The sequence below is a fragment of the Oryctolagus cuniculus genome, chromosome 12 (assembly GCF_051225735.1).
Source record: "Oryctolagus cuniculus isolate XC-2025 breed Fujian yellow rabbit chromosome 12, ASM5122573v1, whole genome shotgun sequence".
In the NCBI taxonomy this organism is placed as follows: domain Eukaryota; kingdom Metazoa; phylum Chordata; class Mammalia; order Lagomorpha; family Leporidae; genus Oryctolagus; species Oryctolagus cuniculus.
Window position 1 is genome coordinate 64229720 of NC_142878.1, and position 11984 is coordinate 64241703.

Consider the following 11984-nt stretch of genomic DNA (forward strand, 5'->3'; position numbering starts at 1 on the left):
ATGCTGGCGGCTTTACCCACTATGCCACAGCGCCGGCCCCCAGAATATTTCTTACCGATGCTAAGGCACAATCTGTTTCTTGTTTTTAAAGAAATGGTTTCACGCTCCGCTGGGCCACATTCCCACCGGGGAACGCGTCTCAGAAGCCTCTGGAATGAATATGCGAGGTGTGCAGATAATGGGTAATATCTCATCCGAATCGCTGCCCATTTCCCCTGCCAGGGGTCAGTTCCTCCAGGGGAAGGCCTTCTGCCGCCTCAGGGGCGCGCTCATGGGACAAGAGGCAGCGACGCCAGGCGCCGGGAGCCAACGGAGGAGGCCTGCGGCTGCCCCCGGCTCCCTGGGGGTCTCCCTGGGGCCCTCCTCGCCCACTGCTCTCAGGATTAACCATCGCTGCCAAGTGCAGGAAGAACTGAACGCACTGCCTCGGGGCAAGGCCGCCGGCAATTCCCCAACGCGCCCGGCCAGGGGCGGAGCCCTCACGTGAGGCCCGGCCTGACTCAGTCCCCCAGCCTCTGCAGAACCCTCTGCCGACCCCGTGACTCAGTTTCTCCATTCGCTCACGCGAGCCAACAGCGTGAAGCACCGGAGCGGAATGCGGAGGGTGCAGCCGACAGCTTCCCCGCGGTGCGTGCTCTCGGGCGGGGCCCCAGAGGCGGGAGGGGATGCTGCCCAGAGAGCGCCTCCTGGGCGCGCCGCGGCCCGGAGGTGAGTGCGCGCGGCCCGAGGTGGCCGACTCTGCCAGGTGCACTGGCGGCATGCCTGAGGAGATGCCGCCCGAGACCCGCCTGTCCAGGAGCCCACTGGGCCGTGGACATAGAGAGACTTCCAGGGAGACGCCCGGTGCCCGCGTCCGAGGACGGCCAGTGCCCGCCGCCGGCTGACGCAATCAGGGGCACCCTTGCTGCATGCCGGTGCTGGGGAAACCTCCCCGGCCCTTGCATCACTCCTGCCAGATTTGCCACAGAGGAGGAGCCGCACCAATCAGCGGGCGCGCTGGGTCCGGGGCCGGCCGGTCGGTCACCCAGTTAGAGGGCGGCGCGGTTAACCGAGAAGCAAATCCCGAAGATGATTGGCCAAAGGGGGATTCGCCCCGCCCCAATCACCGCGGCAGCTGGCAGCGGGGGGGCGGGGCTTTCCGGCCGGAGGGTTTAAAGGGCGCCTCGGTAGGGTCCCCTCAGCTGGAGCGACCGAACGGTGCCAGGCCAGGTGTGCGCGTCCGTCGGTCCTTCCGTGCCCGCGCCGGAGACCAGCCCCGGAGGCCGCTCGGGCCCGTCCCTGAGCCCGGCACCATGAAGCAGGAGTCTGCCGCCCCGAACACCCCGCCCCCCTCGCCGTCTCCGGCGCCGTCCCCCCGGGAGGACGGCGACCCCCAGGCTCTGTGGATTTTCGGGTACGGCTCGCTGGTGTGGAGGCCCGACTTTGCTTACAGCGACAGCCGCGTGGGCTTCGTGCGCGGCTACAGCCGCCGTTTCTGGCAGGGAGACACCTTCCATCGGGGCAGCGACAAGATGGTGAGCATCCGACCGTGCCCCAGGGGCGAGGGGCGGGGAGGCGGGCGGCCGTGCCCTCTGGGCCGAAGGAGGGGAATGTGCAAAGCCTATCAGGAACCTGTGGATCGTTGATCGGATCGTTGTGCTGGCTGCCAGTCTGGGCCACTGCTGCTCCAGTCCGGGGATTTCTCCCAGATCCTCGCATGGCGCCCTGGGACTCTGAGGGCACACAGAGAGGGCCTGCCTAGGCCCAGGCCAGCAGGGTGGAGCAGGGTTTAGCAGGAGTTCTTTGCACTGATGGCAAAGCTGACTTATGACCTGTCTTTCTCCAAATCTCTTTTTTTCCACCCCAGCCTGGCCGTGTGGTGACCCTCCTTGAAGATCATGAGGTAAGTGCTCAAGTGAAGAGGAGGATCTTGGGCCTGCCGTGGGGGTGGCGGTGGCGGTGGCGGTGGCGGGTCGGAGCCCGTGGGCTTTGGCTGCAGGGTGGAGCTGCTCAGGAGAAGCACCTGAAAGGCCTCGTTGCAAGGCAGATTTTAACTGGGCAGGGTTAGAGTGGGGCCTGAGGTGCAGCATTCCTACAGCCTTACAGGGGCTGCCACGGGCTCCTGGACCACTCTTGGAGGAGCAACCCTGCCCTCCTTGGGGCTGCACCACCAGATAGGGACTGATGAATTGCAGCTGAGCCACTGGCACCCCCTCCTCCAGAGAGCAGAGTCCTGGGGCGGGGCCCAAGGGTGCTGAGGACCAGCAAGGAGCAATCCAGACTGACCCCAGGTGTCCCTGTTTTCTCCTAGGGCTGCACTTGGGGTGTGGCTTACCAGGTACGAGGTGAGCAAGTGACAGAGGCCCTGAAATACCTGAACGTGCGCGAGGCAGTGCTTGGCGGCTACGACACCAAGGAAGTCACCTTCTATCCCCAAGACGCTCCCGACCAGCCGCTCAAGGCATTGGCCTACGTGGCCACCCCCCAGAACCCTGGCTACCTGGGCCCTGCTCCCGAGGAGGCCATCGCGACGCAGATCCTGGCGTGCCGAGGCTCCTCCGGCCACAACCTCGAGTACTTGCTGCGGCTGGCGGACTTCATGCAGCTCTGCGGGCCTCAAGCGCAGGACGAGCACCTGGAAGCCATTGTGGACGCTGTGGGCACCATGCTGCCCTGCTTCTGCCCCACCGAGCAGGCACTGGCACTGGTCTGAGTGCCTGAGCCCTGTGGACATCGGGGCCAGGTCCCCACTCCAGTGCATAAATCGGACTCGATACAGCTAGAACCCACTGGGAAGACACGGGGGCAGCCGGGGGCTTCTCTTCCTACACCTGCCTGGCTGCCCGCCTGGCTCTGCTGCTGGACACTGACTCACTACTTGAAGCTTTACTTATTGCACCATGTTGGTGCGGTGGGCAGGATGGGGTTCCTGCCCTGGACACAAGGGTCCTGCTGAGCGGTGGCCCCACCCAGGCCCCTGGTGCCTGACCAGGTTCCCCCCAGTGCTGCTGCTAACCCCACACCCCACAGGCCTCCACCTCCCCAGGAGCTCCTGAGAACCTGATCCTCTGCCCACCCATTCCCCAGCCCTGCCGAAGCTCCCAGCCCACTGGATGAGGGGCAGCAGGGAGTGAGCGGAGGGGGCCAGACAAGGGCTGGGGCCCCCGCCAGCCCTGCTAATCCACCAGGTGCCCAGAGCAGAGCTGGATCTGATGCCTGGACACAAACGTTAAGACTGGGTCTGGGGCCTCTTACCCATTTGGTTTTATTTCTGTCCCCTGTCTGCCTGTCTGTCTGGGCCTTTCCTGTCTGTCTGGTCTGTTCCTGGGAGACTCATCACCCCAGGCCCCTGCACCTTCTTGTCTGTCCCATGCAACTACTCATAAATAGATCTCCCATTATCTGTGCTGTGCTGGAATACCCTGCTTGCTTTAGGTCGGGGAGGGGTGCTGGTGGGGGATGGGGTGAGCAAGGTGGGGAAACCCTGGAAGGCCCCTAAAAGGAAAGGGGCTCCTTCCTCCTCTCCATCCCTCTCCCTGGGGAGAGCAGGTTCCTCTCCCACCCACACAGTTCATGTCCTTTGGTGCGTGCAAACAGTGCTCTCTGCGTGTTGCAGAACTCGGCTCGGGCAGCTCTGCTTGGCAGCCTGGGGGGCTGGGACCCTGTTTCACCCTCCCCAGCTGCCCTGAGGAGTTGGCGAGCTCGGAACTAAGACCAGGTCTTCCTCCGCCAGCACTGGGGCCGCTTCCTGACAGTGGGATTAGATCCGGCTTCCCGCTAAGGCAGGGAGTGGCGATGCTGACAGCAGATGGCAGGGACCTAGGGCCTGGAGGACCTGGTAGTGTCCCCTTGATTCCAGGCTCTGAGTGCTCATGCTGTTGCCTCCTGGGGCCATAGTGTCAGCTGTTCCTTCTCCGTTACCCTCACCCACCCTGGAATGAGTCGCCAGGGTGCTGCTCGCTCACCTCCTACCTGTGCTGGGTGCTCCACCTCCTGTCCTGGCCCCCAGGGCAGCAGATCACAGCTCCCAGACCTCAGCCTGACTCGGATTCCTTAACAGAAAGAGGCCCCTTCCTGCCACTCAGCTCCTGGCCCTGTAGGGGGGTGGGATCAAGAGGACAGGACTTTAGCAGCCAAAGAGCCCAAGTCCAAGCCAGCCCCTGCCCTCCCTGACCGGTGACCTCTGGGCATCAGTTGACTCCGAGCGGACCACACCGTGGATTGATGCGTGAGGCAGGCTGTGTGCTGCGTGCTGCACATCCGGTGTCCCCGGCAGGGTCAGCTCTGACCAGGCTGGGCCGCCGTTGTGCCCAGGGAGGCTGCCCATCTTGGCAGCCTTGTGTCTTGGCCCTTGATGGGAAGAATGTGGAGTCCAGCCAGATCCTTCTGGGAACCTGGTCAGGAGCAACGGGAGGAGGTGAGCGGCAGCTGGGCCCTGGCCTCTGGGCCGGGGCAGGGCCAGGCAGCCAGCTCAGAGCCCTGCTTTCTGCTGAGGGTTGACTGAGGCTGGGGCAGACTGCTTGCCGTCTGCCCACGCCTGGCGTGCTTCAAGCCCTTTGTTCAGGCACCACTCTAGGCTCAGGGATCCAGCAGTGGGGAAACCCTCCTCCTCCGTTCAGTAGGCAAAGCCCAGTGGGAGAGTTGCACCCTATACTGTGAAAAGGACCCTAGGGTTGCTAGTGGGGCAGAGGGCTTTCTGGGAGAGGGAGCAGAAAAAAAGGATGTTTGGGGAGCAGGGAGCCAGGGAACTGCGTGTGCTTGCGGTGGGGGGAGGAGGCAAGGTCAGAGGAGCTGGCCCAGAGGGAGGGGCAGGGGGCAGGGCAGGTGGGCTGGCCAGGTGTGCTGAGCCGTGGAGGCGGCATTCCTCCTGGGTCACAGCCGGCCTCCAGTGCATTGGGAGCAGGGACTGCGGGCTGCTGTCAGGTGGAGGGGGAAGGTGGCCTGAGCCAAGCTGTGGCCGCAGAAGGGGCAGGAGCATGCAGGTAAGGCCCGCGGGATTTACTTGGTGACCAACGGGTGAGAAGGTGCAGACCCTCAAACTCGGCCCCAGTTCCTCCTCCTGCGCTCACCTCGCAGACCGCTGCTGACACCAGATGTGTGGGTTCCTAACTCAGTGTGGTTCTGACCCCACTACCTGGACCCAGCATCAGAGCCTGTGGGCTGAGGGCTCCGTTCCAGAGACTGCCCCCACTTCAGGTGCGGGCCCCAGCCCCGGCCCCAGCCCCAGCGTGTTCTCCCGGGGTTCCACGATCTCCTCAGGTGTGGCTGATTTGCTCTCGTGGCTCACGAACTCAGGGAAACACGTGTGCTGCCTTATTGTAAAGAACAGCATGGAGGTGCGTGGGGTGGGGGAGGGGTGTCGAGCTTCCACGCTGCCTCCAGGAAGCTTGTGTTTTGCTACCTGAAAACACTGTCCTTTTTTTTCTTAAAGAAGCACTTTAAAATTTTTTATTTTTTTTTTTTATTTTTTATTTTTTTGACAGGCAGAGTGGACAGTGAGAGAGAGAGACAGAGAGAAAGGTCTTCCTTTGCCGTTGGTTCACCCTCCAATGGCCGCCGCGGCTGGCGCACCGCACTGATCCGATGGCAGGAGCCAGGTACTTATCCTGGTCTCCCATGGGGTGCAGGGTCCAAGCACTTGGGCCATCCTCCACTGCACTCCTGGGCCACAGCAGAGAGCTGGCCTGGAAGAGGGGCAACCGGGACAGAATCCGGCGCCCTGACCGGGACTAGAATCCGGTGTGCTGGCGCTGCAAGGCGGAGGATTAGCCTAGTTAGCCGTGGCGCCGGCCTGTTCATTTATTTTCATTTTATTTGAAAGGTAGAGAGAGAAAGATCTTCTATGTGCTAGTTCACTCCCCAGCTGCCAGGGCTGGAACTCCATCCAGGTCTCCCGCACGGGTGGCAGGAAGCCAAGGACCTCTCGGGGAGTGCATTCTGCAGGAAGCTGGATCGGAAGCCGAGCGACCGGGACTCAATCCAGGCACTCAGATACGAGATACCGGCATCCCGAGCAAGGACAGTAACTGCTTCGCTACATGCCCACGTCCTTTGGGGTTTTGATGGAAAAGTCACAGCACAGGCAGGAGCGAGAATGGACAGAAAGGGCATGGTCAATGGCAGCAGAGTGGGCGGCAGGGGAGGGAAGGGGCAGGACCCCTTCCAATTGAGGGTCTTTGCTACCCCACCAGGCGGATTACAGCATTCAAGATGAGTCTCTGTGACCTGCCTTAGAGCCGGGAGCCATGGATGACAACCAAAAAATCCACATCCTGAAGTCAGAGGGCGAGGGTCCAGGCAGGATGGCAGGGCTCCTGGTGGTGAGACAGAGCAGAAAGGGCACAGGGCAGGGGCTGCCCTGGGTTGAGGTCGAGGCCTGGGGCAGGGGCAGGGGCAGCACTGCGATGTTAGGGGCGAGGGAGGTGTGTTGGCGTGGGACTCAGGAGAGATGCCCGGGCTGCAGTTAGATACTCGGGAGCCATTCACTGGGAGAGGGTGCTGGAAGCCCTCGAGGGGAAAGGAAGAGCAGGCCAGGCCTTGCCCGAGGAGCCCTGGCCTGGTGGTGTGGGCAAAGCCCGAGAGGGCTTGGGAACAAAGGGCTGAGAGGGAAGGGGTGGACGGTCTGCCCTGGAGGAGACACACACACGTCAGGGGGACAGCGGTCGCCACAGCAGCGTGGAGAAGCACAGGGCAGGGCCGGGGAGCCGGTGGGAAGGAAGCAGGTAGCACTCAGGAAATCTGGCTGTAGGGGGGCAGCTGGGAGGCTGGGGTCTCAGTTGCCCTTTACACAGGGAAAACTGTTGGGGGTCCCAAGAGCTTTTGTTTATGTGGGGTACGGTGGCCTTCGCCTGCTGTATTAGACACTGAAATGAAGAAGTGTTTTTTTTTTTTTTTTTTTTTTTTAAGATTTATGTATTTGAAATGCTGAGTGAGCCAGAGAGGGAGAAATGAGAGCGAGGGAGAGAGAGAGAGAGCGAGCGAGCGAGCGAGCGAGAGAGAATGATCCGCTGGTTCACTATCCAAATGGCCGCTATGCCTGGTGCTGGGCCAGGCACAAGCCAGGAGCCTGGAGCTCCATCCAGGTCTCCCACATTGGTGGCAGGGGCCCAGGTGCTCCCCAAGGTGCATTAGTAGGGAGCTGGATTGGAAGTGGAGCAGCTGGGACTCATGTGGGATGCTGGCATCACAGACAGCTTAAGCTACCATGCCACAGCACCAACCCTGAAATTGAGAAGTTTAAAACATTCGTTATTTTATTGAAAAAAAAATTTTAATTTATTTGGAAGGCAGATCATCAGAGAGAGGGAGAGAGAGGAAAGATCTTCCATCCACTGGTTCACTCTCCAAATGCCCACAATAGGCAGGGCTGGGCCAGGCCGAGCCATGAGCTAGGAACTCCGTTTGGGTCTCCCACATAGGTGGCACAGGCCCTAGCACTTGGGTCATCTTCCACTGCCTTCCCAGGCACATTAGCAGGGAACTGGACCAGAAGCAGAGCATTTGGGACCTGAACAGCCACTCCAATCGTGTCACAACATCGTCACATCATCCCCTATTCCTTAGTTAAAAAAAATACAAATGTGGGGCCTGGGGCTGTTACTGTGATACAGTGGGTTAAAGCCACGGCCTGCAGCACTGGCTCCCCACGTGGGTGCTGATTCGAGTCCTGACTGGTTCTGAGACCCAGAGGAAGCTCCAGGTTCCTGGCTTCGGAGCAGCCCAGCTCCAGCCATTTTGACCATTTGGGGAGTGAACCAGCAGGTGGAAGAACCTCTCTCTCTTGCCTCTCAAATAAATAAATAAATAAATTTTTAAATATATATAAAAACAGTAAACCTGTTGCATGTTAACATCTTTTAAAGAAAAAAATTTATTTTCCAAAGCAAATTTAGTGAAGGATGATATTGTTTTATATTTTTAATAGAATGTTTCATTATTTTATTTGCATTTATTTGAGTGACAGAGATTGGGAAAGGAAGAGAGAGAGAGAGAGGATTTCTTTGTCTGCTGGTTCACCCCTCAAATGCTCACAAACAGCTGGGTCTGGGTCAGGCCAAAGTGGGAAGCCCAGGACTCAGTCTGGGTCTCCCACCTTGGTGGGAGGGACCCACGTGCCTGAGCCACCACCTGCTGCCTCCCAGCCAGGGTTCGTTAGCAGGAAGCTAAAACTGAAAGTGGAGGCAGCACTTGAGCTCCCTGCCATACGGGATGCGGGTGTCCTGCGCGCCAGCTTCACCGAGTTGTCAGAGGCCCGCCACACGTCGGTGTTAGCAGCTTCAGGCGCCCTGCATGAAGCCTGCTGCACTGTCACGTGCCTCTTAGTCTGAGTGTGAAAATAACTTTGACCTCACAGACCTCCTGAACATTTTTTTTTTCAAGATTAATTAATTTATTTGAAAGGCAGAGTTACAGAAAGGCAGGAGCAGAAGAGAGGTCTTCCATTCGCTGGTTCACTCCCCAAATGGCTGCAATGGCCAGACCAAGGCCAATCCGAAGCCAGGAGCCAGGAGCTTCTAACAGGTCTCCCATGCGGGTGCAGGAGCCCAAGGACTTGGGCCATCTTCTACTGCTTTCCTAGGCCATAGCAGAGAGCTGGATCGGAAGAGGAGCAGCTGGGACTTGAACTGGAGCCCATATGGGATGCCAGCGCTGCAGGCAGTGGCTTTACCCATTATACCACAGTGCTGGCCCTGGAACATTTTTTTAAAGTGCATTTTTGGGGTTTTCTTTTTTAGTTGGAAGAGTCTTAAGCAGAGTAAAAAGGGGGTGCCCAACATTGGGCCACAGCTGTAAGACCACCACAAAACACACCGCACACTCGAGTAGGGAAAGGATTCCCAACCAACTGGGGGGAAGGGGCAAAGAAGGAAGAGAGAGCCGTCTGGGGGAACCCGGTCCTAATATCCCTTTGTCAGGGGGCGGGCAGGGAAGTAGGAGCAACCAATCCTATTAGGGTGGGAGTGGAACTGACACTGGTCGTTGGGCCATGAGGTTTAGGACCAAAGCCTACTGTGCCACGTGGCGACGGGACCAAGGCCTAAGAAGGCATCTGGGGCATAGATGGCGGCACAGATAAGACGGTGCCATTTTACAAACAACAGCATTAAGAAATTTCAGTCAGCGGGGACCCTGTAAGGCCACCACAAAACACACCAAGCACCGGAGTAAGGGAAAGAGCTTATTGGGGGAAACACGGCAGACTGGAGGGAAGGGGTGAAGGAGGAAAAGAAGGAGAGCACAAGAGAGAGCGACAGAGGTCAGGAGACGGAGAGGAAGAGAGCGAGCCACACACACGTGTTCAAGAGCAGGTCCTGTTAAACTGCCAGGGTACAAGCAGGGAAGTGGGAGCAGCGAATCCCATTAGGGTGGGGTGGGGCTGGCACTGGTGGCTGGGCCATGTGGCCACCTGGCTTCCAGCCTTGGCGGCAGGGGCTAGAGCCTAGGGTGGTGTCAGGGTGTAGACTGCGCCACAGATAAGACTGTGCCATTTTACTAACAGACCCAGGGACCAAGAATCAGCGGAAGGATCAGTGAATTCAGCTGCCAGTTAATCAGTCCACAACCACCTGCCCTTGGCCTTCAGCTGTGGGAGACAGAAGCCCGCCATGTCTGGGTTGGCAGTGGCTGAAAGCCGCGTTGGGTCAGAGCTCAGAGGACGTGCAGAGCAGCGGAGCTCATTGTGGAGGTTTTTTTTATTTTTTAAGATTTATTTATTTATTTGAAAGTCAGAGTTGAAAGAGAGAGAGAGAGGGAGGAAGGGAGAGAGAGGGAGGGAGAAAGAGGGGGGAGGGGGAGAGAGAGGGAGGGAGGGGGAGAGAGAGGGAGGGAGGGGGAGAGAGAGGGAGGGAGATCTTCCATCCGCTGGTTCACTCCCCAAATGGCCACAACAGCTGCAGCTGCGCTGATCCAGATCCGGAGCCAGGAGCCAGGAGGAGGGTTTTTGTTTGTGCTGCGCTTTTCCTCCCCCTGCAGGGTTTTTTGTTCGTTTTGTCTTCTGTAAAGGAGACAAGGCTCCGCGTTTAGGGGGCCTTGGGTTGTGGCTGGGGCCGCAGGCAGCCTGTGGCAGCACCCGTGCAGGCGAGCGCGGGGCGAGGGAGGGCTGCAGGCCAGCCAGGCACCGGGACGGCGACGCGGGAGGAGCCTGGGACGCCCCCGGTTCCCCAGAAGAGTAGCGGTGTCAGGGGAGATGGTGTGGAGGAGACCAGCCTCCCCCAGGGCTGGCTCTGAGGGGAGTCCGCGTGCCCTACAGTGGAGGCTAACCTTGGTGCACAAGGCCAGGTTAGGGGTGGCAGCGGTGGCAGGGGTAGCGCAAAGTCCAGCCTCCCCACCACGGTCAGGTGCCCAGGGCAGGCGTGGTTCACCGTCGCGTCCCGGACGAGCGCCCCGGACTGGACAAGGCAGCGGTGGAGAAGTGGGGCGGAGCAGGGCTGCCGGAGGGGCGTGGCCAAAGCCTGACTGGCAGGGCCGCAAGCCTTCCTCCCCAGTCCAGGGCGCACAGCCGGGGCAGGTGGCCGGGGACCGCTCTCCTCTCTCTTCCTCTTGCCGCCTGTGGAGAGTCCCCACCAGGCCCGCCCTTCCTCGGGGTCTGCCCCAGGCATTTCCTTGGGCACGGGGAGAGCCCGACACACCCTAAAGGTTCCGCCAGGTCACCCGGCCTGCCCGGTGCCACCATCTCTCAGCCAGCGGCCGGGACTCTACGCTGCCCCCCCCCCCCCGCTCTCGCCCTTTGTGCCCCTGCTCCCCGCCTGGCGCTCCGGACACCCCACTCTTGGCCTCGTGCTGGATCCTGCCCCTCCCCTGACGGCTCCGTGGACCACCCTCCCAGCAGGAAGCGGCGCCCCTGGCGAGCATCCGAGCCTTCCTCGCACCCCTACGTGCTCTGCTGATCTGGCAGAATCTACGCGGTCCCCAGCTGTGCCCGCGGGCACTGCGCTCCTGCTCGCACCATCTCCCGAGATCACTGACACGCGTGATGACACCGAGCGGTCCGGCTCCTGCCTTTGCCCTGTCGCCCCGACTACTGCGCTCTCCTCCCTCCTCCAGCCGTCTTCACGGCACCACTGCCTTCCCACCCAAGCAGCTTCGCCCACCTCTCATCCCCCTGGCCTCTCAGTGCAGCCTCAGCTGCTTCCGGCCCTGCCCCCTCCGCTGGCTCCGCTGTGCCGGCGCAAGATGCGCTTGTGATCCGCTTGCTTGTGGGCCTGGCCCATTCAACCGCACACCCCCGGGGGTAGAAACTATACACCCACACACGCAGCGCGCGCGGGGGGGGGGGGCAGGAGGAGCCCAGAGGCCTACGGGAAATGAGGCTCCCGTGGGAAATGACCCTTCGGACCGCAACGTCACACATCCTCTCGCAGGGAAAGCCGCCCTGAGACCTCGCACATCACCACCGGGGGGTGCCCGCCTCCACGGGCTAATATTCAGCCTGCTGATGGGCAGAACCCAGCCCCAGGGACAAGGGAGGACCCATGGGGCTTGCTCTCTCGCGGCCGGGGCTGTGAGAGGCCAAGGCTTGCACGTCCCCCATTGGAGGCTCTAAGCTGGAGGGGTGTTTGCGCCTCTCTGCTGCCCCTGGTCTCTCCCCCTGTCAGCATGGGAGGAGCTCTGCCTGACGGCGGTGGTGGTGGTGGGGAGACTCAGGCCTCTGGCCTGGCCAATCCGTCACTCGGGTGTCAGGGCTCAGTTTACCTATCATCTCCAGGAAGACTTTCCTGAACCTCCTCCACCCCAACCAACAAGTTTGCTCTGGGCCCGGCCATGCTTCCCTGCTCTCTGCCGCGCGTGCACGCACACACACTCTCTCTCCTTTCCACTTTCTCTTTTCTTTTCTGTTTAAAAGGCAGAGAGATGCAGAAAGACACAGAGGCAGAGATCTTCAATCCGCTGCTTCACTCCCCAAATGCCCGCCACAGCCAGGGCTGGCTGAGACTGAAGCGGGAACCCAGAACTCAGTGCAGGTCTCCCAAGTGGCGGCATCATCTGCTGCCTACCAGGGTGCACGT

The 11984-nt window shown here is 60.5% G+C and overlaps 1 protein-coding gene across 1 annotated transcript; it reads left to right on the forward strand.

Annotated features, from left to right (window-relative positions):
• The first annotated feature begins 276 nt into the window (after positions 1 to 276).
• Positions 277 to 3387, forward strand: CHAC1 (ChaC glutathione specific gamma-glutamylcyclotransferase 1). The gene is made up of 3 exons (XM_002717785.6): positions 277 to 1514; positions 1847 to 1882; positions 2291 to 3387. The coding sequence occupies exons 1-3, from the start codon at positions 909 to 911 to the stop codon at positions 2690 to 2692; spliced, it is 1044 nt and encodes a 347-aa protein (XP_002717831.3). The 5' UTR covers positions 277 to 908; the 3' UTR covers positions 2693 to 3387.
• Positions 3388 to 11984: the final 8597 nt, after the last annotated feature.

Excerpts from the sequence above, each read along its gene's own strand:
- CHAC1 (XM_002717785.6), top strand. The coding sequence starts at position 909 with ATGCCGGTGCTGGGGAAACCTCCCCGGCCCTTGCATCACTCCTGCCAG. Across the intron at positions 1,515-1,846 it reads ATCGGGGCAGCGACAAGATG|CCTGGCCGTGTGGTGACCCT; the intron begins GTGAGCATCCGA and ends TTTCCACCCCAG. Across the intron at positions 1,883-2,290 it reads CCCTCCTTGAAGATCATGAG|GGCTGCACTTGGGGTGTGGC; the intron begins GTAAGTGCTCAA and ends GTTTTCTCCTAG.